The 25,870-nt window shown below is 30.6% G+C and overlaps 2 protein-coding genes across 2 annotated transcripts; one reads left to right on the top strand and one right to left on the bottom strand.

Annotated features, from left to right (window-relative positions):
- The first annotated feature begins 4,296 nt into the window (after positions 1-4,296).
- On the top strand, positions 4,297-11,308 carry LOC115710245 (uncharacterized). The gene is made up of 9 exons (XM_030638593.2): positions 4,297-4,756; positions 5,293-5,801; positions 6,371-6,570; positions 6,668-6,841; positions 8,001-8,315; positions 8,435-8,593; positions 8,684-8,833; positions 8,956-9,153; positions 9,246-11,308. The coding sequence occupies exons 1-9, from the start codon at positions 4,372-4,374 to the stop codon at positions 10,942-10,944; spliced, it is 3,789 nt and encodes a 1,262-aa protein (XP_030494453.2). The 5' UTR covers positions 4,297-4,371; the 3' UTR covers positions 10,945-11,308.
- Positions 11,309-16,314: 5,006 nt separating this feature from the next.
- Positions 16,315-18,363, bottom strand: LOC115709323 (small ribosomal subunit protein RACK1). The gene is made up of 2 exons (XM_030637402.2): positions 17,235-18,363; positions 16,315-16,663 (listed from the first exon to the last, which is right to left on the bottom strand). The coding sequence occupies exons 1-2, from the start codon at positions 18,117-18,119 to the stop codon at positions 16,562-16,564; spliced, it is 987 nt and encodes a 328-aa protein (XP_030493262.1). The 5' UTR covers positions 18,120-18,363; the 3' UTR covers positions 16,315-16,561.
- Between the last annotated feature and the right edge of the window lie 7,507 nt (positions 18,364-25,870).

Consider the following 25,870-nt stretch of genomic DNA (forward strand, 5'->3'; position numbering starts at 1 on the left):
TTTCAAAAAAAAAAACCTTTAAAGCAAAATATTTGAAAATTTGAACATAAATGTACATGCTATTGGTGGTTCAAAACAAGTAATAACTTAGAATAAAAAAATTAATGTCTTGATTTTTATATTATTTTTTAAGTAAATTGATCGATGAAGATGATAACTATCTTCAATAAAAATATAAATAAGTGATGCAAAATTAAAATAAAACTTATCTATTAAGAAAAATGTATTGTAAATTTGACACATAGAAAATATTGTGCTAAATTTGACATATTATTTGCTATGATATAAAATTTGTATTACCATAAATGCACAATTTTATTATTAATTTTCATGTTACTTTTATTATTTTATTAATATATTTAGTTATAGATAAACTATTTATATATATATTTTTTTATATTTTAAAAATATTAAATTTTACATCAAACTTTACAATTATGTAATAGACTACAATACCAAAAATTGATGCAAATATATTACAATTTTTTTTTTTTTTTGCTAAATATATAGTACAATTTTTGTTTCTTTCATGAGAGATGGTCTTTTGTCTCTAAAAAATTAATGTAAGATATTAATATTAAATGGCAGCAAAACTCCAAAACTTTTATTTTGGTTTCACTTAACCCCAAAATCTTAATTTGGGCAGTCAAACCCATTGGACTAGACACAGCGTACACGTGGCACAATTTTATTGGTCCACGTAAAAAATTATTTTTAAAAAAAATTTCCTTTCTTTCTTTTTTTCTTCTTTCGTCTGTTCATCTCTCTCGCTCTATCACGCGCTCTCTCTATCTCCTCGGCAGCCACCAAAACTTAGAGACTGACCTTCTCACCTCTCTTGATGTACTTAACGGCTACAAGCTCATCAGTCTGCCTGTCTGTTCAATTTCATAAACTTAATGTTTATATTTAGCGGCATAAAAAAATATTTAATAGTAACTGACACTTAAATTGATTAGTCACAAGTTATATCGATTATAGTGTTTTTATATCTAGTAATAATTCATTCAAAAGTCGACATATAATTCGAATTTGGGTGAACATTATTAAGTCGATTATTACTAGCTAATAATCTAATTCATTTCATACTATTAATTGTTATGATTTTTTATTTTTATAAAAACAAGACCAGAAATCAAGACTTATCCATAGCAAATATTATATACAAAATATTTATAGCTAAAAATAACAGACATGTTGGCCACATTAATGAAAAGTTGTTATATTATGGCTAAAAAGAGACAATGACAATAATAAAATACAAGTTGAAAGAGTCAATAACTTTGATATGAGTTGTTAGTTGATGAAATAATAAATGAGGTTGATCACATCTATGTATCTTTCTCAATTGGATTGTGAAGGTTTTCTTTTGTGCTGACCCCATCAACTCATCATCTCTAATTGTCTCTTACATTTTTCATTTCCTTTCTTCATGTCTTATTAAAGTGATGCGTTTTTTTTTTTGGAAGAAAAAGGGGAGGAGGGGGCTACTAATGTGGTTTGCCTCTCTTGGCGATACCAAGAGAGGTCCAACCCCATTCTAGTTCGCCAAGACCCAATTCGTGTGGTCTCCCCCACCTACTATGGGGTGCGTGACGAGAACTGCACCGAATAACTAGCAATGAATGTTTATTTTGAAGTAGAGAGTTTAGGAAATGGGCTGGTGCTAAAGGTTTACATTAAAGGTTCTTTTATTAAATGCTTCTTGCCAAAAGGAGTTGCCCATGTTCAAACATATAACCTCTTGCCATAAGAAAGCAAGCATTACCACTAGACCACTTGTTTGGTGGTAAAGATCATACCAACTTTGGTGTCATATTATATTTTTTTGAGTAACAAGTGTTGTAATTGAGTCCTCTCGAAGGTGGATGGTGCCCTACAAGAGGGAGCAAGTTGGTAAGTCAACGAGAATACCCCTAAGGATCCTAACCCTTATGGGGCAGTCGAGAATACCTTACCCCAAGAGCAAAGTGAGGTGCTCGTCTCCCATATTCACTTTGTAAGGGACGTGAAAACATGTCTTAAAATGATGTTAGGACCACAAACATACATGTACCCACCTCACTTTGATGTCAATAATAGTTACCTTGTAGAGGGGAGCGTCGCCTAACAATGTCACCACTTCCCCAGAGAATATGGTTGTACACTTAAAATTTTGTCACTTTTTTTTCAAGAAGTTAATTCCAAGGGTAAGATGGAACATTCCTTAGCGCCATCACAAGCCCCTAGATGGGGGTTTACATGATTACCTAGTGTAATCCCTACTTATTTGAGGATTAGCCATACTATGTACTTAAAGTTGTAATTAATTACTAATCATAATTACCCCCAAGTTGCCTATAATTAGGGCAAGGGTCTCATTTGCAAAGATAAGTCAATTTGTGCATGGTAAAACATGGTTAAGTCAAAAATCCTAACTCGAGTCTTGTATTATCTTTTATTTTTATCAATGCAAGTGACTCATAAATTAAGCTTCATTACTTAGTGAAAATTATATGAATTTAAATTATTATTTCTGCACACTTAAATGATTTATCAAATTTAACCAAAAACTTAAAAGAAAACATGCTCATTCAATATTAAATAACTACAAATAAGTGTACAAAATAGCAATAAAGAATATATTCGTTTAGTATGGTTGAAAAGAAAAATGAATAATAAAAACTATGAAAGATTTCAAATATGAAAATATTTATCATAGTTATTAAAAGAGTTAATATTATTTTGAACCTTGTATTTTGTAAAAATTATTGATTGGACTATCTATTTTATTAAATGACAAAATAGACCATCTATTTTTCAAAATAAAATAAATATATAAGATTATGAACACAATTTTCGACTATTTTTTTAATATAACTAATTTGAAAATAATTCTTAACACGAAAAAATACCGTAAACGTAACTAGATTTATCACAACACTTGTATATCGGAATATTATTAAGTTTTATTTTGACATAAAATTATTTCAAGATATTATTTAGTACTATTTTAGAAAATATAAAATTCAATTCATCATTTACCAAAATATTAGGTACAAAAAGATAGAAATTTACAATAATACCTATTAATAATATATCTAGAAAGTTCATCTAATACACTCAAACTACGCAAAATTAATTTGTATAATAAACAAGATCAAAAAAAAAACAGTAAGAATAAGATCTCAAAATGTTAGGTTAATCTAGATATATTGTTTGATGATTTTTATAACTATCTACCAAGAATTGGTCAAAAAATCTGGTTTAATAATATGTATTGGTGTTCTTTTTTGCAAACTTTCGTAGTTTTTCCAGTTTTTTGTCGTTTTTCAAATTATTGTCGTTTTCAAGTATTAATATCGTTTTCCAAATTATTGTCGTTTATATCAATTAGTATTGTTTTCTACATCATGATGTTATTTTCCAAATTAACGTCGTACATCTTAATTATTTATGTCGTTCGATTTCAAAAATTTCGTCGTTCTTCTTTCATTAATGTCGTTTTCCAAATTCTTATTTCATTATTAATGTCGTTTTATCCACATCATTGTATTTTTTCAATTATTTTTTTTTCTTAAATCCATTATTCTAATTTATTTAAAATAAATAAAAAATCCCAAAAGTGTGACTTTCGATTACCCTTAAAAAAATTGTCTTGTATGACTGGTTTATCTACCAAGAACTGGTTTAAAAATCTGGTTTGATAAACATCTGATTTATGTATTCGTGTTCTTTTTTGCGGACTCTGTTTTTTCAGATTTATGTCGTTTTTCCATTTTTTGTCGTTTTTCCAAATTATTGTCGTTTTTAAAAGTTTTGTCGTTTCTACCAATTAGGATCGTTTTTATAAATTGATTGATGTTATTTTCTAAATTAATGTCGTACGTCTTACATTACCGTCGTTATTCCTTCATTGATGTCGTTTTCCAAATAATTGTCGTTTTTTATTATTAATGTCGTTTTTTCAAATCATTGTCGTTTATACTATTAACGTCGTTTTTCATTACAATTTTTTCAAAAATCTATTTTTTCTCTATTTCTTTTTCTAATTTGAAAAAGAAATAAAAAATCCCAATAGTGTGATTTTCCATTACCCTAAATAAAACAAATAAACGTGTCTTTTATGATAATGATAAAAGAAACCTGCCTCTTTCCTTCACTAAGGTCGTTTTTTAATATTAATGTCGTTTTTCATTGTCATTGTCGTTTTCCAAAAATCTTTCCTTTTTCTCCTAATTTAAAAAAATAAATCTCAAAAGTGTGATTTTCCGTTAACCCTAAAAAAAATGTGTCTTGTATGATACTCTCTGTTCGCCTCCAGAGTTTTTTTTTTTTTTTTTCTTACTATAAATACGAAACTCATAAAAAAAAAACACAGAGAAAAAAAAAATGGGTTCAGAAGAAGAGGAAGAAGAACGAGACATGTCCAGTAGCGAAGAAGACGAAGACGACGATGCTTTCGATGAAGATATGGAAGCCCTAAAACGTGCTTGTATGATCACTGGTACTAATCCTGACGATCTTAATAATTCCTCTGCTACTCCCACTGCCGGAGAATCAATATCTAAAGTTGAAGACGAAGAAGACGAAGACGATGATGATGAAGATGACCTAGAGTTGGTTCGGAACATAAAGAACCGGTTCTCTACCTTTGAACCTCTCTCGCTGAAACCTCTTTGTGTTTTGCCACCGGCTATTATGTCTGATGATGACGAGGGTGATGATTTTGAAACTCTTCGTGCTATACAGAAGCGGTTTGCGGCTTATGATTGTGGTAATTTGTATTCGTATATTCATTTTGTTTTGGACTAATGTGAGTATGCGATAGTGTTGTGATATTTTTTTTTTGACTGTTTATGTGAGTAATTTCAATGTCTGAACTTTCTTTTAACTTCAATTCGAAATGGTTTGAGTTGAGTTGAGTTGAGTTGAGTTGAGCTGAATTGAATTGAGCTGTTTGTATAATTGTGTAATTTGCATTTGGATATTTTTGTGTGAACTAGTAAAGATATTTAGGAATTTGAAAATAATTCGTTTTGTTATGAATGTTGTTATTGCTGACGAGCTCTTGAATCAAAGTTTTGTTTTGATGTGATTAATCAGATATTGATTCTGCAAATTGTATTTCTCCAGACGTTTTGGTTTTCTTTTATTACTTACAAATGCTCAATTTTTGTTCTTGATACGTTTTTGTGTATGTGTAGTTTGATGGATGAATCTCGAATGGTTTTCCTGCTTCACTTCATTTTTGAAAATTTATAGTCTTAAATTAATCTTTCAGTTTCTTGATTTTTCTTGTGAAAATTTCAGATGCTTTCAAAAGTAGCAGAGAGACTTCTTTTGAGACACAAGAGCAGGTTCATGATCCTCGTGTATCCTTAGAGAAAGGCTCTTCAACTGATTTGATTGTTCATGGAAATGATGCCTGCAGCATTTCAGATTCTGAGTATACTGGAGGCACTGCCTCTCAGTCGGGTGGTCATTTGGAAATGCAGCCTTCTGCTGACATTACATGGCATCACAGAAATAACTCGAACACATCAACATCGCAGTCCAACTACTCAAGCTTCCCAAAATCCGCAAGGGTTTTTATGGATGCCATTAAAAAAAATAGGTCTTTTCAAAAGATTTTAAGGAGTAAGCTGATTCAGATTGAAAAAAAAATTGAGGAGAACAAGAAGTTGAAGGAACGCTTTAAAATCCTCAGAGACTTTCAGGTTAATTGCAAAAGAAGAACTGGACGTGCTCTATCCCAATTGAAAGATTCTCGTGTTCAGTTGATTTCACGGAAGAAGCCATGGCCTTGTAAGGATTCAAAGGTTGGTTGCCCATTCTTTGTTTTACAAAGGTCTTTGAAGTGCCTATAAAGTCAAGCTTTTAATACATATCTGAAATCATGGCATTGACTAATAAGATTCCAATGTGCTACATGGGATGATTTAAAGACTACAGGACAAATGTTAATGTAGTATATCTAATTGCAGGTGATTTTGTTTCATGTGCATCAGTTATTGCATGAACTGGTTTTCTTTATCTTTAGATTTCTTTCATATAAGTTTCTTGATCTAGTTTCTGCCTTCCTAGTGGGCTTCTTTATCAACATATCCTATAGCTGTTGTTTTTTTCAGTCTTTTGGCATTTTTCTATCTTCATGTATTTCTGTTTGTCTCCCATTTCTTATAATCAGTAATGTCTGTCTTGTATGTGTTCATCGCTGTTCCTTCTCTCGTCCAGCATATGGTCATTGCAAGGCATAAAATAAAATTGTGTCAGTATTCCACAAAGTTATTAGACTAATTATCAAAGTGCAAGTTTTTATTGTCAAATTCAACTCCACTTTATCATTTGGTGGATTTATTGTAATCTTGAGAAACATTATTTTTTGCAGGTTCATGATAAAAGGATCCCTGCTATGTATTATGGTCCGGAAGAGAATTCTCACGTTTCAAATTACAAAATGGCTTTAACAAAGTTCCCATTGTCATTAGAACGTAAAAAATGGTCAGAGAATGAGACACAAAATCTTGAAAAGGGAATTCAGCAACAATTTCAAGAAAAGATGGTTCAAGTTATGGTGGATCGATTTAGGTATTTCATCTCCTTTTTTTTTTACTGATTCTATTGCATTATAGTCAATCCTTTTTGCTTGAGACTTACTTGATCTATTTCACTTTTCCTTTAATAGTGGCGGGAATGGAGAATATCATGATGTCTCCAATGATCTTGATAACATTTTAGCATCAATAAAGAATCTCGACATCACTTCAGAAAATATTAGAGCTTTTCTGCCCAAGGTTAATTGGGAGTATTTGGCTTCTATGCATGTAGTAGGACGGTCTGGTGCAGAATGTGAAGCAAGGTATGCACTCTTATTATGTGAGATTTCAACATTGTTCTGTTATGTGCATTGAGATTTGAAAATGTTGACTTAAAGACAGTAATTGCTCACCACTAAAAGACCAATCCTAATTCTGCAGTCAAAGAATTTAATTTTACTATTGAGTTTATCAAATTTAGCTATGGTAAATTGGTTTATGCTTTCCCTTTCTCTAGTGCTCTTGATAAGTGCTAAGGTAATTAATAGTATGACTGAGCAATGAAATGTTTGGGGTTCTCCCATCGACTGGACATTATGGATTTTGTTGGAAGGTTTCTTTACTGTTTGATTTACCTTTCTGTGTTTGATAATTTGGGGATGTGTTCGTATTATATTCTGTCCCAGACTCCCAAACAATTGTTAGCTATGGTTACGGACTTTGGTCCTTGTGGCTCACACTTGTTTGTGCCGTTTGTTGTACTTTTTTTCATCACACAATCCGAGTTGTTTACACTTACAACCCACAAATTCAAAAACAGTACTAGATTTCTAGAGAACCTTTACAAATTTGTTATTCTGAAAAAACTTGGAGACTCTTGGCAAAACTAAATAGTACTGATCCCCGAAAAATAAAATTTCAATGACTAGTAATATAGAACATCAGTAAGACTTAAAGATCCATGGACTAATTCGAGGACCATCTTTTGAGATTTAGACCAACTTTTTTTGCTTCTAAATTGAACTCTTAAACTAAAATTACTAAAACATCTTTAGCCAATTAGACATAGGACTAGCCGAGCAGCATACGTTGGTTTGTGTGCTATATCAATTACCATTTAGATCCATTTTCATATTGCTGTTGTCTCAAATATTTGCGGTCCTTGACTAGTGTTTTTGTGTTGGTTTCTCCCCAAAGCATCTGTCCTTCCACGAAGCAAGCTTTGCAGACGTCTATGACGATACCATCACAAACAAGTTTACAATTGTTGGATTTGATTAAAAATGCTACAGCAGCCTAGGTTATACAGGTGGGACTGATAATGACCTGTACTTTACTCAAAACATCAGTGATGAGTACGTCTGTGATGTTATCATCACAGACGTCTGTGATGCTTTCATTCTATTATTTGCACTAAAAAATCATGCAATGTGGATCATTGTGTAAATTTCTTCAGCTTAATTCTTTGATTGAAATCTGCAGGTGGTTGAACTTTGAAGATCCTTTGATCAATCGTAATCCATGGACTGCCGAAGAGGATAAATATCTTTTGTTATTTGTCCAGGAGAAGGGGATCAGTAACTGGATTGACATTGCTGCATCATTAAGAACAAACAGGACTCCTTTTCAATGCTTGGCACGTTATCAGAGGAGTTTGAATGTTTCCATATTGAAAAGAGATTGGACCAAGGATGATGATGCTAAACTTCGTTCTGCTGTTGAAATATTTGGTGAGAGTGATTGGCAATCTGTAGCTTCTGTTTTAGAAGGATGGACTGGTACCCAATGCTCCAATAGGTAAGTTAGCTTTGCTCTTTTATAAATTAATTATCATATTTGGTTTCCATGAAGCGAAACTAATTGAAAATTAATTATCATATTCCTTTGATTTTGACCCATCGACATTGTACATCTAGGTGGAAAAAGTCTCTTCATCCAACCAGGGAAAAAGTAGGTAGGTGGACTGCAGATGAAGACAAACGACTTGTAGTGGCTCAGTTGTTGTTTGGACCTAGAAATTGGAAGAAAACAGCTCTATTTGTGCCAGGTCGAACAGAGGTGCAATGTAGAGAAAGGTACTATTAAACTTTTCAAGTTGGACAATTTTTTTTACTAATCATGCATGTATATTTTACTGATTGTAAAATGTTGAATTTTCATGTCAGATTTGTGAATTCTTTAGACCCTTCTTTGAACTGGGATAAGTGGACCGCAGACGAGGATGCCAAGTTGAGAGCAGCTATTGCTGAATACGGATATTGCTGGGCTAAGGTTGCTGCGGCAGTGCCAAGACGAACTGATAATATGTGCCGGAGGTATGCATTTTCGATAGTGAAGTTAACTCTCCTTGAATATTTCACACTTATTTTATTCTGATATTGAGTCCCTGGTTTCGTTTTAACTTTCTGTTACTGCTGCTTTTTTTATCTGTATCCAGGAGATGGAAGAAGTTGCTTCCTGATGAGGTTCCTTTGCTTCAAGCAGCTAGAAGAATACAAAAAGCCGCTTTTATAGGAAATTTTGTAGATAGAGAGTCAGAACGTCCTGCTCTTTGCCCTGGTGATTTCGGTCCATTGCGTTTGATGGCTAATAGTGAGAACACTAATCAATCTAACAAAGAAGCTGGAAAACTAAGGTAAATTTTAAGGAACGATTGGTCTCTCGGATACCTTTTTTTTCCTCGGTATATATATCCTTCTGTTTCTAATATTTACTTGTTCCAAGCAGAGAAGTAAAGAAGAGGAATGTGAAGAAATCCATAGAAAACAGCCAAACAGATCAAAAAGAAGTCTTGGGAATAAGTAATGTAAGTAACCATGGTGAGGCCGAAACACAAGGTACACAAAAGAGTAAACCAGAAGCTAAAAGGAGAAAACGATGCGTTAAACCACAGTCTAAGGCAACAGACCTCACTGAACCAAATGAAGAGAGGGAATGTGTTCTGTTACAACCTGAAAAATTGAATCCAACAAATGATGGTGATTGGAATGAGCCTCTTGGTCAGGCTGATAGATTTGATCCGAATGAAGCCATTGCAAGGCAAGGTTCACGAAAGAGTAACCCAGAAACTAAAAAGAGAAGACGGTCTTATAAACAACATTCTAAGATGACAGACCTCACTGAACCAAATGAAGAGCTGTTACAACCTGAAAAAATGAATCCAACAAGTGAAGGCGATTGGACTGAGCCTTTTGATGCAAATGAAGCCATTACAAGGCGAAATTCACAAAAGAGTAAACCAGAAACTAAAAAGAGAAAAGAGTCTGGTAAACAACGTTCTAAGTCGAAAGACCTCCCTAAACCAAATGAAGAAGGGGTATGTCCTCTGTTACAGCCTGAAAAGTCGAATCTAACAAGTGATGGTGATCGGACTGAGTCTGTTGGTCAGGGTGATACAGTTGATGTACATGAAGCCATTACTAGACAAGGTTCGGGAAAGAAGAGTAAATCAGTTGCTAAGAAGAGAAAGCAATCTTCTGAAACGAGCCCTAAGATGACAGAGCTTGCTGAACCAAATGAAGAGAGGGAGTGTATTCCGTTACAGACAGAAAAATTGAATTCATCAAGTGATGGTATTACGCCACAAAGTACCGAATCGAGTTTGAAGCAGAAAAGTGGAAAAAGTACTCTGGATTCATGCAAACATCAACATTCCGATTTATCTTCTGATAAGTCGTCGCCAGCAGGAATTGCTACTGATGTTTCGGTTCACAATTCATGCCTGGATTCAACAGAAATAATGGCAGTTGACACCGTTGGTGGAAATGATAAAATCGCCTCAGAGAAAAATAAAGGCACTAAACAGTACAAAAGACGGGCAAAAAAAGCTGTATCGGTTCCTTCTCAACAAAACGGAATGAAAGAGTTAACTGAAACGACAATTTGTTCTGATCAGAATGAAGTCACTGCAGATTTCGATCTTCCACTTATTAGCTTCCTAAAAACTAAACCAAAGAAGAGAAAACTCGAAGCCAACGGTTGTGATAGTAACCATTCACACCCTCCATTGATAACTCAGAAGGAAGCAGATACATCCAATGCTGGAAGTCTAATGCCTATTACGAACGATGATAGCGCTTTCAACAAGTTTGGATCGTGCAATTTGACTTCCGATTTTGCAATGGACAACTCTGCAGCTTTCAGTAGTGAAATTGAGGCTGGTACACCTTATCTCGATTTGGAAATGGAGAGCATCAATGTGGAAAGCAGTGATGATACTAACAACACTTATGTTATCACCGAGCAGCAAACTCGCGAAAGTGAATCCAAAATTCGTGCAACCGTTACATCCAGCGAACGAAAGCCTAGCAAACAAGATCTTGGTACCGGACATGAAGTTGCTCCCGAGGAACCAAAGAAGGAAAAAGGCGAAAATGGTACGATTTTAGCTTATGTTCGTCGAAATAGATTGAAAATAAAAATTTAGTTTCTCAATTGACCTAGTAAAGTAGTAGTTTTCGGGTAGAAAAATGTGTTCGATTTCGATTCTAAAGAGTGCCAAATGATGCTGAACGTCTGAAGTTTTTTAAGTGATCACAGTCGTTTAGTTGAAGGAAATATTTTGAATTGGTAATGGTGAGTTTTCTCTTTATAATATATTCTTTTGGACCAGTCTAAATAGTTTTAATTATTTATTTATGATTGTTATATTAGAAAGAAAGAAAAAAAATGGATTAATAGGGAGATAAAAATGTGATTTGATAATAGAATAGAGCATTTTAATGAATTAAATTTGTATAGTGGCCTTTATTGTATTTTATATTTTAATACATAATTGTAGGGTTGATTTATTCTTCTTTTTTTTTTTCTCTTTTTGTAGTCTAATATTTATTTATTTATTTACTTTGTGACAAACAAATGTGGAAGATGAAATTTTTGCTTCTATTTATTTATTTATTTCGTATTCTTTGTTAATAAAATATGCTTGCTCCCGTCTATTGAGTTTGATTGTTTAGCTTTGGTTTCTGGCTATCGTGATTTAGATTCTTTGTTAGAGAATATTGATAGTTTACTTCTTGTATATAGTAAACTGTTAATCAAATTTAACCATATGTATATATTTCTAATTTTTTCAAGGTATATTTGAAAGAAAAATAAAATGAAATCATTTCTTGATTATTTTTCTATCTAACTATAAGTTGAAAAAAAAAAGTAAAAGTAATTTCTTGATCATAATGTTCTTATGGAGTAGTGCTCCAACCTTATATTGTTCATATCATATTTTAATAATTTGTCTGACTTACCCTATTCTTTTTTTCTTTTCTTGTTACATTTTTTCTTTAAAATTTTCTATTGATGGGCTCTAAAGATTCCAATGCTAAAAGTTAATTTTAGTGTTGAACCAATACTAAAAAAGTTCAATTATTTCAATCACAAAATTAAAAGTTACACAAAAATATACATTCTTCTTTTTATATGAGAAATGCTAAAAAGCATCAGTGGTGTCAAGCACTCTCCTATAGTTTAATATAATAACTTTTAGGGAGTATTGCTAGCCAATCGTAAAACGACACGTCTTAAGGGTGTTAGGCACCACTAATATCCAATAGTAATGCTCTTTATATATATACTATTACATATATATTAAGAAAAATTAATTATTTAATTATTAAAAACTAAAAAAAATAAAAATAAAAAAGCAATTTTAGTGTGGTCTAGAGTGTCTCACTAATAATAGTGAGTTATTGGGTGGGCATTCGATCCAATTCGATATTTTTTTCCTCATCCGATCTAATCTAATCAATAATTGGATTTACAAAAATCATCATTCGATCCAATTCAATCAGACTTCAAAATCTAATTTAATTCAATCAATTTACTAATTGGAATGGATCAATTTTTTAATTGGATAATTAATTACACACTTAAATTTCAATATTAACTTCAAAATATGAAGAAAAATACGTAAAAACTATCATTTTTTATTTAAGTTTAATATTTCATAAACATATTATCGTTACAAGTGTAATGTAGTCAAAAGTTTTAAATAATTAAAACAGCAACATTTCTATGTAATAAAATAGAACAAAACATTTCGAAAATAAATACATAAAATAATTAAATGTTACAAATTCAACCCACACAAAAAAAAAAAATCTAATAAAAATATAATAAATATATATTATATTTCTAAATATTATTTATTATATAAATAATTTTTTAACATATATAAATATAATTGGATTGGATCGGTTTTTAATTAGATTTTGAGATTGACATCCAATAACTAATTCAATCCAATTAGAATCCAACTTTTAGCATCCAATCCAATTGTAATTGGATATCTAACTTTTTGTAATTGGATTGGATTGGATCGGCTCGGTTTAATTGGATTAGATTGAATGATGTACATCCCATTGTAGGTAATCCCACATATAAGATAATTTTTAGTATTCCGTTGAATTAATTTTAGTGAGAAACAACACTAAATTTGTGTAAGAGCAAGAATAAAGCCTAGTGATCCAGAAGAATATGTCTTTGAATTCTTTTTTGTTGGGAAAATTGACAATAATTTTGCACTTATTAAAATAATTCCCAAGGTAAAAGATATCCCAAGAGCAGTTCTTTCTCGTTGGAGTTGCTTTCAAAGTGTACAAACATGTAATTTCATATAAACTGGGTCCTTCCCATCCCATCATAATAAAAAGATCTTAAAGAGGTCAAAATCCTATACCTGTGTGCGGGATTAATTAAAATGGGGAAATCCTTATGTAATCGCAATAGCTTTTGAAGTGATCCTTCAATGTAAGGATAGCCCTAGCTTAGATGTGCTTTAAACTCCAAGCCCTAGTTTTGGAAGAACCACTCATACTACACTCGACATCCACATTAAAATGATTGGGAGGATAGCAACTTCTTTCATCGGGTAGTATGGATTGACATATAAAGTTATTACCTTGTTTTATGCCACATAATGTCAAGAAATGATCGACGTATGGGGCAATGGAAGTGATCTTAGACTTAAAAAACTCCGCCTCAAATTCTTATTTCGGTTCCATTGTCAAATAGTGTCGAAGATTGTTGTTCGATTTAAGGAATTGCTCCATTGTTTGTTATTTTCTAGTTGTTCAATCAATAAAAAAATAAATATATATTTTTATTTTTATGATGTATAGGTGATTTATATTTTCTTTTGCTTTATTAAGATTGTTTTTATATTTTTTTTTAGTTGTTTGGCACAATATGTTAATGTCTGGTTTATTTGCTAAAGTAGCATTGATGTTAAGTTATTTTTTATTTAATTTGGGATTTCTTTGTTGTTGGTTTGATGTATATTTTAAGTTTATTTTTGACATTTTTTTTTTGTATATGTGTTTGTTTTGTATTGTATGGTGGGTTTATGTTGTCTTTATTTATTTATTGATTTTTGTTATTTTTATATTGTTTTTGTCAATGTTATGAGTTGATATATAAGTGATTTGCAGTTGTTTTTAAGCTATATTTTAAAAAATGAAATTCATTCAACCACAACAACAATTACAAAAAATTAGGCAAGTCAAGTAAAACTTAACTTGCACAAGGGAGTTCAACCCCAATCCACATAGATAACTTTGTTAATCAAAGTTTGATTAGCTAAACTAGGAGCTACTTCATTAACTTCACAATATACAAACGAAATACCATTAACATTATCATATAATAGCTCATCCCAGAACAACCCCCACCTTGTCAAACATTCATTTTCAGTTTCCCTTCATTTAGCGGCTCCCATTTTACAGCTATCCTTCCATCTCCTTTCTCTTGACCATAACTTTCTCCTACCAATCCACAATGTTTGTTGTTCTTGGCGTACAATCTCCATTATTCATAGAGTTTCGAAATATCATAAATGCCAAGACACAATTACAAAGAACTCGAATTTCTCCTTAAAACATCTTTCCTTCCCCCACGACATACTTGCTTTTAAGACCACATTACTTCCAAATAGGAGAATGTAGTTTGCATTCCCAAAGTGCATGAAAAGCATAAGAACATCTTTGACAACCAGAATCAGCATGAATCTTCTTAGTTCAATAGCCATTTCGTATCCACGAATATTCTCTATTTTTACTATAGTGCCATATAATTTTGTCCTCAATCTCCCAGCTAGAACACGACAACTTCAAAATTAGCTCGGTATCCTCTTCATTAAAAATAGCTTTCACGGATTCAGTTTCCCATTGCCCAATTGGTTGGTTCAAGTCAATAACAAACAATTGTGGCGGAATACTTGGCTTATCATAGATCTTCCAATGCCTTCACACTATTCTCATTCCCAATCCTCTATCTATACCCATTTAATATCACCTTTTTTCCCATACTAGACTTCCCAAGACAAAGAATGCATGTGTTAATTTTTTTTTCTTCAACTAATCACATTTATTTTAGATGATAATTAGAAATGACCATGTAATGTTTTGGTGCATATTAAGTAGTTAAATCTTGACGATTCACATAAAATATGTGTTTACATTTAAGAGAGCTAACATGTTGTTTACACCTTTTCTCTCTTTTAATTTTATTATTAATTTTTAATAAAAAATTTAAAATGCCTTAAATAAAAGAGTAATAATATATAATGTGCACACGTTTTAATAGCACCATCTTAAAATGACAATAAGAATTAACATGTTATTTGCACCATTCTTTCCTTTTTATTCTCTTTCTAAAAATTAGAAAACACCTTTAAATTTCACTTCAAATAAATATAACTGTTTTGTTGAGAAATTTTCGTACACATAAAGATAATTTTTTTTAATTCAAACTTTCTCTATTAATGCTTTTTAAAAATAGAATAAAATTACACAATTGAGCAAATAGAAACAAAGCTTCAATGACAAAAATACATTTGGGCCTCAAATTCTGAAAAGGATGTGTTATGCATGGAGTGGATTAATAGTAGGGATTATTAAAAAAAATACAAAAACAAAAAAAAATTATAATTTTTAAGATTTTATTTACATAAAATCAATTTTATGTTGTTTTGATGAGACATCAATATTGTTTTCTGTTAATTTTATATTTTTTTTTATTATTTTCTTATATTTTTTTAAAACACCGTAAAAATAGTACCAAAATTAAACATAATTTTTTAACCAAAATAGCAAATTATGTAATTTTCCCTTAATAATATCTACTTAAAAAGCCAAGATATATGATTTCATGAGTTGAAGCTAGATTGGTATTGGCAAAAACTCATGAAACATAGAGAGACATTCTCAAGGGAATATGTTGTTTGGTGTAAAGTTTCTCCTCCCAAACACAGTTTCATCCTTTGGCAGGCAATTCATTCTCATCTTCGGTTTCGTAATCGCTCTATCTCTACCGGCAGTCTAGCCCGAGAAAGCCACTCATTTTTCGTGTTGCAAAAATGTTCAAGGCTAGCTTAATAACTGAGTTGTTCTATGCAGTATTGGCTAGTGTGGTCTATAGAAACCTTTGTACTTTTGAGTTGAAGACAAGACTGATTAAAAAAGCATCAAAGCTAGAGTTTGTCATGTGAGGAAATGGAGGATTTCTAATAGGGATCTTATAAGGCCCTTGAATTTATAAAGAATAGGTAATAATAGGGCAAGACTTGTGAGACTTGGGACTGGTTTTGACAATTCATTAAACACATTTTGATAACAAAATCCACACACATTTTTGCAACTAATCATTATTATTTTCACTCTTCAACTTTAAAAATATTTCATCATTCAATTTGAAGGGAATTGGAGCCCATACAATTCATGAAACATTGCACATGCACACACCACCATCGAATTCCACCATCAAATTGGGATTTCAAATAGAGAAAAGTATAGAGAGACCGATATGATTATCTAATGAAATATATAAAAGAAAACAAAAACCAAAAAACAAATGGGGCCTCAAAGCCACAAGTCATCAACTTAAGAGAATTCCAAAAATTCAACATCTCCAACAAAAACCTAAATACCTTTTTTCCGAAAACACTAGAATTTAAGAAGATAGTAAATACGGTTTTTTGTTCTCAAAAACTAAGAAAACAGTAGAAGAAGTGCATTAGGGAGAATAATATTACTGATAGAAGCTTTTTCCTTCTAATAACGACCGATTCCCCAAACTCTAATTACTCCATCGGTGTATCCACTAAACAAAGTGCTTCCATCAGCACTCCAGCTCAAGCTTGTGCAGTATATAACCTGTAATTCATTCAAGATCAACCATATAAGAAACCCCAATAAACAAACATAACAAGAATCCAATCCGATTCGATTCAATGACAAAGATGATCCATTTTCAGTTCACCAATACACAAGACTTAATCTCCTTAACAAGCAAATGCAACCAAATAAATAAAGTTAGCCAGCAAAATCTTTGGTGGAATAAAGAAAACCACCATTAATGTATGTAGCATTAGTCACAATAAACAACAGGAAAAAATGCAAACTTTTTGGTACATAAACAACAAGACTATATCTCATAAATATGTTCATAAACCTGAAAAGTCGTCTAAAGAGTTAACTCTGAGATTAAACCTTAAACACAATAATGTCCTTAAAACCCCAATACAAAAGTTATGTTCTTAAGCCTGAAACATCATCTAAAGAGTTAGCATTACCTTTATGTTCATACACAAATGAATCATAAAACCATTTTCATCTAACAATCAATGTTCAAACTCAAATAACCAATATATATACACACAATCCAGATAACTCAAAACCCACAAAATTAAGCAAAATCAAAACAAAAAAGACATTAGAATTATACCTTCTTCTTGTTGGCAGTTGCAACATGGGTATCATCAGTCTTTTCAGCCTCAGCCTTAAGATCAACCTTCAAATCCTCAACAATACTCTTACTCTCCAAATCCCAGATCTTAATACTGTTCTCAGTAGCAGCACAAAGCCAGTACCTGTTAGGGCTAAAGCAAAGAGCATGAATAATAGAACCAGCATCAAGAGAATACAATCTCTTTCCCTCAGCCAAATCCCAAAGCAAGATAACACCATCTTTACCACCACTGGCACAGAGTGAACCATCAGGTGAAACAGCAACAGTGTTAACATACCCACCATGACCAGCAAGAGTACACCTCAGTTTACAGTTGGAAAGATTCCAAACCTTAACAGTACGATCCCATGAAGCAGAAACAATAGTTGGCTGAAGATTATTAGGACTAAACCTAACACAACTAACCCAATCATTATGAGCTTCACCATCAGTAATAGTATACTTACACTCACCGAGTGTGTTCCAAAGCTTGATCGTACGGTCACGAGAAGCAGAAACAATCTGACGATTGTCAATCGAGAAAGCCACAGAAAGAACATCTTTTGTGTGACCAACGAATCTCCTTGCTGAGACTCCGGCTGCTAGATCCCATAAACGAAGCTCACCATCCCAAGATCCAGAAAGAGCGAACTGACCGTCGGATGAGAGAACGACGTCTTGGACGAAGTGGGAGTGGCCGGTTAGCCTGCGGTGAGGAACACCGTAGGTCTTGTCGTCCTTGGTGAGTTTCCATAGGATTAGGGATTTGTCACGGGAAGCAGTGACGATGATGTCCGAGTTGTCAATTGGGCAAGCGATGGCTGTTACCATGTCGGTGTGAGACCTCATGATGCCACGGAGAACTAGTCCTTCAGCTGCCATGGTTGGATTGAGAAGAAGGGTCTAGGGTTTCGGCTGCTGAAGCTCTCTCTCTCTCTCTGTGTTTCTAGGGTTTGTGGGAAAGAAAAGAGTGTTAAAAATGGGATTTTTATATGTGGGGATTTGAAGAGAGAAAATCGTTTTGATTAGGGTTTTTTTTTGGGGATATCTGAATGAACGAACCCTAAGGTGGTTGTTTGTTTGGTTGGGTTGATAAGGTTATTCTTGGTTTGGATTAATTGGGAAAAAGCCCAATTGTTGGTTCTTCACTCAAATATATGGGGTAAGTTGAAAATTATCATTTTTAATAATCAATTAATCAAATTAACCTAATTTTATATTTAATTGAAACATACTTCTTCTTTTTATATGTATTGTACTCAAAATACTCTGACATAAGAGAGTCACATGGAAAGTATCTTGAAGTGATAGGGGCAAAATTGATACAATGTTTAAAAAAAAAGGTAAAATTGATAGACTTTAAAAAAGATGGTAAAAATAAAATAGGGCAATATAAAAAGGATATAGATTGTAATTTCCTCTAAATATAAAAATAATAGAATTTAGATTAATTTTTATAAAAATATTATCACACTAAATTTTTTCAAAAATACTATGTTTTTATATAACTACAGTGAAACAGATAATAGAACAACTAAAAATAATAGTGGAAAACTAAAAAACAATAGTAGAACAACAGTAAAAGTTTAACATAGTACATAGTATAAAACTTACATTGTATTTTTGAAAAAAATTCTGCACCATGGTAAAAAAAATAAAAAAAAATAGAAATTTCAGTATGTGGTGTAAATAATCCAATATATAAGGAATTATTTTAGAAATACACAAAAATAAGGAATTTTAAAGGGATTTTTACCAAAATATTAGATTTTAGGCAAAAGTTTACAATTTTACTGGTACATGGAATCTTTTACAAAAATAATGTCTTTTTATTTAGCAACCGTAAAACAACAAAACAGAACAATTAAAACAATAGTAGAACAACTAAAAAATAATTGTAGAACAACAGTAAAAACTTTACACAGTACACAGTATAAAACTTGCACAGTATTTTTTTAAAAAAATCTGCTCCACAGTAAAAAAAAAAAAAAAAGTAAAAGAAAATTTTTGAAAATTTCAATATGGTAAAAACCTTAATTTTAAACATTGTTGTAATTTTTATTTATTTATTTATTTTTTTTTTTTTTTGTAATTACAAAAAATTACAACCCATTTCATTTTTTTGGTTGTTGGGATGAGCGTGCCCAATTGTTGGTGTTGGGCCTAAATTTTTCACTCAAAATATATAAAGCATCATTTCAGAAATGTACAAAGCACAATAATTTTTTTTTATAAAAATACAATTGTATGAAATTTTAAGTATTTTACGGTATTTTAAGATCTTATTTACAAAAAATACACACACCGCCCGTCACACTATGGGAGTTGGCCATGCCCGAAGTCGTTACCTTAACCGCATGGAGGGGGATGCCAAAGGCAGGGCTAGTAACTGGAGTGAAGTCGTAACAAGGTAGCCCTACTGGAAAGTGCAGCCAATCTTTTGATACTTTAATATTATTTTTATATTATACTCTCGTTATTTTTTTGTTGGGTTTTTGTTATTTATATATTATTTTTATGTTGTTTTCCTGCTACGTTCATGTGGTTATTTTTTATTATTTTCTTGTTGTTTTTATAGAACATCGTAAAAATATTGGAATATATATTTCAACTTAAAAATGTAAAATATTTACCGAAAATATTATTTTATGTAAATTTCCCAATATATAACTCTCTCTCTTTTAAGAACGATTTTTTTGGGTATTGGTAACATTTAATTAACAAAAAAAATTAAAACTATAACAAATGATAAGCAAAAGGTGTAGTACTTTATTGCATGTAATTAAAAGTTAACCAATTTGTGAGTCTCAACATTAAAATTGTGATTGACACGAAATACGTTTTTAAAAAATTAGACAAATAAAACTTTAATGTAAAAAATGTAACTTTCAATTGGTTCATGTATTTTTATTTTTATTTTAATGGAAAATTAAATTTTATTAACCATCAAACTCCGTTACCAAACAAGGTAACAAATCGGTTAGAACATTCTCCAAACCGAAGATACAACCAGAATGAAAATGAGAAGCTCTAGCAAAACTATGAGCTACAACATTTGCTGATCGTTTAACGAAAAAAAATACTAATATGACCCAACTCTAACATGAGTTGTTTACATTCATTAATAATTTGCCCAAATAAAGAGATCATATGAACAGAGATCATGTATTTTGAAAGACTCTCTAATGTTGAGAATTGAGACCAAAGATAATAAATCTAAAAAGGCACTCTTGTCAAGTAGCCAACATCCTACCTAAAAGAGCTACCACTTTTTAAGGACAATTTAAGATGTCTTAATACCAAAAGAGATGACACTTTAGGCCATCTACAATGCAAGCACCACATATTTCAATTAAACTTATTTTGTTGGCAACAATGCCTTGTATTTCTCACAAATTTTATTGAGAATATTTCATAAATATATAAAAATAACAAAAAAAAAATTATACAAATATGGTTGTACATAATTTTAAATATTTTTATAATTTTTATGATTTTTTTTTACAGAAAATACGGTATTTTGATGTATTTTTATATTGTACTCTTATTATTTTATTGTTGATTTTTTGTTATTTGTATGTTATTTTTTATTTTTGTTTTAATGTTATTTTTATAAACACCGTAAAAATATATAAAAAAAAAGTATTTGAACTTAAAATTGTAAATTTTTTACAAAAAAATAATACTTTGTGTAATTATCTCAATTTTATTTCCTATCTCTTTTACCTCATCTCACTTGTGACCACTTTTTGATGAATTACTCTTTTGTGCCTATAAAATAGTTTGTGGGTTTTTTATATTATTTGTTAAATCATAACTCTTCTTATTATATATAATTTTGGAGAAATGCTAAAGGGCATTAATGGTACCTAGCACTCTCCTATGTGTCAATATCGCTATTGGTACAACTAAGTATCGGGTCTCATATAATTTAATATAATAGCTTTTAGGGAGTATCGCTAGCTAATCGCAACGTAACATGTCGCAAAGATGCTAGGCACTACTGGTGCCTAATAGCAATGCTCATAATTTTGTGTTAATCTTGTATTGACTCATATATCAATGACAACAATGTAAAGCTGCTATTTTTCTAAGTGAATATTTACTAGTTAGCCATTTAAACCATTTTCCATGGTATCATTATTAAGATTGTCTAGTTGCTTAGGATTGTGATTATTCAACTTATGGACCATAATTAGGATTGATTTGAGCTAAGGCAAGCTAGGTATCCGCTTAGGATCCAAAAACAAAAATATAATATAAAATTATAAATATTTATTTTAGTAATTTTTTAATCTATCACATTTTTCTTTGAAAATACATAATAATTTTGTTACTACTTAGGGTCAATTAATTTCAAGACCGACGTTGACCATAATATTAAAATTGTAATTTGTAATCAACATGAAGAAAAACATATAGAGTTATCAAAAGATAAAATAGTAACCTAATTATTAAAAAAAACTATTTTTATTTTTATGTGCAATGTATAAAGAATCAAAAGATAATTAGTATCCTATTTAAAATAATAGTAATGATCGTGACATAATGAAATTATACATTTAAACATTTTTTTTACACAATAATACATTATAAATTTTAACTACACAATTAAAAATGATGTAATTCTTAAAACTATTTATGATGTATGGAAAAAGTGTATGTCTATAATTATTCTTAAGAATATCTTTGAATAATAATAAAGAATTGGGTTGATTATTGTTTAGTGCTTAAATTTACCTACACTTTCCTTTTAATTTGGGTACACTTATGTTGCGGAAAAAAGAAACTTTTACATAATACACTTAAAATTCAAAATGAGAAAAAAAAATACAAAAATACGTTAATTTGGAAAAAAAAAATTACAGATGAATTTTTTTTATTTATAAAAATACGTTCTTCAATAAAAATAATAAAATATTCGATATTATTTTTTGATTATTTTATAATTATCATGAGGTTATTTTTCTCGATATTTTTTAGTTGTTTTACAGTTTATTTATACTTGTTGTGAGGTTAATTTCTCGTTGTTTTTTAGTTATTTTCTTACATTCTTTACTTTTTGATGAGAAAAATATATTTTGTAATTTCAAAACTTTATATTTGTTTTTTTAATTTAAATTATATAATTATAAAAAACAAATATAAGTCGTAACAATGTAAATAAAAAATATATAAAAAAATGTATTTATAAAAAACCCCAAAAAATAATTTGAGTACTTATTACTTAAATGCTACAAACTTAAGAATTTTGGCTAAAAAATAAATTAGGTACTTATGCTATAACATAATAATTCAAATTACTTTTACTTTGAAAAAAAATAAGGAATAATTACATAAGGCACTATTTTTTGTAAAATAATTACATTTTTACGTTTAAAGAATATTTTTTTACATTTTTACGGTTTTCCAAAAAATAACACGAAAACAACATAAAATCGACAAGAAAACTACATAAAAGTAACATGAAAATAACATGAAAATAACAACAAAAAATAACATACAGATAACAAATAATCAACAACAAATTAACAAGATTACAACATAAAAAGACTGTAATTTTTGTAAATAAAATCAAAAAAATCGTAAAAATGTTTAAAATTCCGTAAAACTGTATTTTTGTAATTGTTTTGTTGTTTTTATGTTTTTGTGAAATAATCCCAAAAAAATAATAATATTACAAGTACTTAAGTACTACAAATGAAATAATTTAGTTAAATAAAAATCTCTAAATAAAAAAGATTAAAAGATAATTCTTTGTCAATTCTTGCTGAATTTTTATCTCTAGTCACTTTCATATTTATTTGTATGAAATTTTAATTTGGAGATAAAAAATTTTAGGGGGTCCACTCACTATTTTTTCTTCTACCTTTCTTTATCACAATTTTCTTCTATCAAACAATCTCATTTTTATATTTTATTTCATTTTCCTCACCCAAAATTAATTTCATTTCACTTTGTTTCTCTACCAAACTATTGAGAGAAGTAATAATAATTCAATGAGTTGGGACAACTTTGGGAAAGAGCATAGATTTCATGTGTTTAAAATTAAAAGTCACAATTATTCAATGATTCTCAAAAAAAAAAAAAAAGTCACAATTATTGAAATATTATACCCTATAAATTTTACTTGCAAAAATATGCTAGAAATTTGGACAAGATTACCCCTACACATTAGCACACCTACTTACAGTCTAAAGGCAACCCCAATGGTATAAGCAATTTTTTCAATTCCAATCATAACACTAAAATTCACACTAAGAAACATTCTTTATTATTATACTATTTTATTAAAGGGAAATTTCATTTTTTGCCCTTAATAAAACCCTCAATATCAAAATTTAGACCCTCCACTAATTTGTACAAATTAATTCCATTGATTACATGAACTTCCCATTTTACCCTTTTATTAAAAAAAATTGTTAAAAACTAAAAAAACTTCCCCCTCTCTCTTCCCTCTCTCTTCCTCTCTCTCTTGTCTCTCGTGCACCTCTCTCTCTCTCTAGAAAAAATTGAAAAAACTTCCCTCTCTCTCTTCCCTGTCGAATGTTTGTTTCTCGGTGGGCGGTGGTAGAAAATCGGAGCACACCCCAATCACTCAAGAATCTTATACCATTATAATGGATAAATTGTGTTTTAAGCATTTTGTTAGATTTTATGTAGTTTGCTTTCGCTATATGTGTCGTATTTATTAGAACTGGTATTTTTTGGTCTGAAATGGTAGAGATCTTTTAGATCTAGTTTTCTGTCAAAATCTGGGTTTTCCAGATATTATCGACAGTTTATCGATAGAATATCGATGCTATGTCGATATCCTGCTAAGAAAGGTCAGGGATGACCATTATCGACATGTTGTCGACAGTTTGTCGATATCATGTCGATTAAAAAGCAAATTAACCCTAAAATTGAAAGTAGTTTGACCAATAAAATTATCTGTGTTGTTAATGTATATCGATAGGATGTCGTAGGTGTATCGATAGGATATCGACACAATGAGAATAAAAAAATTTTGACATAAAATGTCGATAATTTGTCGATGGTATGTCGATATTTTGTCGACAATGTGATTTTAATTGCTTTCTGTGTGATAATATCGACCTCATGTCGACATTGTGTCGACAATTTTGTTTGCTAAATAGGCGTGATCATACTTGGAATATCGACAGCATGTCGACAGTATGTCGATATGTTGGCGACAATGTGATGTAATTGCTTTCTGTGATTGCTAAGTGTGATATCGATTGAATGTCGACATCATGTCGATAGTGTGTCAACAATTTTGTATCGACAAATTCTCAAATAACTTATGTATGTTAATTTGCTTTTTAATCGACATGATATCGACAAACTGTCGACAACATGTCGATAATGGTCATCCCTGACCTTTCTTAGCAGGATATCGACATAGCATCGATATTCTATCGATAAACTGTCGATAACATCTGAAAAACCCAGATTTTGACAGAAAACTAGATCTGCAAACTAGATCTGCAAGATCTCTACCATTTCAAACTAAAAAATACCAGTTTCAACAAATACGACACATATAACGAACGCAAACTACATAAAGTCTAACAAAATGCTCAAAACACAACTTATCCATTATAATGGTGTAAGATTCTTGAGTGATTGGGGTGTGCTCCGGTTTTCCATCACCGCCCACCGAAAAATAAACATTCGACAGGGAAGAGAGAGGGAAGCATTTTCAGTTTTTTCTAGAGAGAGAGAGGTGCACGAGAGGGAAGAGAGAGGGAAGTTTTTTAGTTTTTAACAATTTTTTTTTTTTTAAAAAAAAGGGGTAAAATGGGAAGTTCATGTAATGAATGGAATTAATTTGTACAAATTAGTGGAGGGTCTAAATTTTGATATTGGGGGTTTTATTAGGGACAAAAAGTAAAATTTCCCTTATTAAACTATCTCAAGTTACAATACATATAAAAATACAAAAATTTAATTATAAACACATTATTTTAATATTAAAAACTAAAAAAAAGTGTAATCTACAATATCTCATTGTTTATATATGATAATATTTACAATTTAGTTAAAATGATAATTAGAATGGTTTTAGTGTCAAACACGAGTATATTTGAATTTTTAGAGGTGCATTGGAGATGGCCTATGGAACGCTTAAGCCCACACTAAATGTTAATTGTTAATATGTATTATTTCAATTGAGTTGTTTTTTTATGTAGATTTTGACGTTTACACCCTTCTATATTTTGCAATTTAGTATTATTTTAATGTTTATGCTCTTTTTAAATATAATTTTTGAATTTTTGCCTACGGTTAACAAAATTTATAAATTCATCACTGATACTGTTCCTACACACATCCTTCTCTTTTTATATAAGGGTAAGTGATTACTCTTTTGCTCAAGTTTCCAACGCCTTTCACTTGCAACTCGCTTAAAAATTATTTCTCTCTTGCTTTTGAGTAAGTATGTCCATTTCTAGACTTTTTTCAATTTCATTATTTACAAGTTGGGTTACTTTTATTTTTATGAGAGATATTGTAAATTCAAAGATTAAGCTCGATTCTATGAGATCTTGTTAAATATATTGAACACAATATGTTTAAGTTAGTGTTGGCATGATTTGGTTACTTTTAATATAATGTCTAAGTCTAACACA

This window comes from Cannabis sativa, chromosome 3 (genome assembly GCF_029168945.1).
Source record: "Cannabis sativa cultivar Pink pepper isolate KNU-18-1 chromosome 3, ASM2916894v1, whole genome shotgun sequence".
Taxonomy (NCBI): Eukaryota; Viridiplantae; Streptophyta; class Magnoliopsida; order Rosales; family Cannabaceae; genus Cannabis; species Cannabis sativa.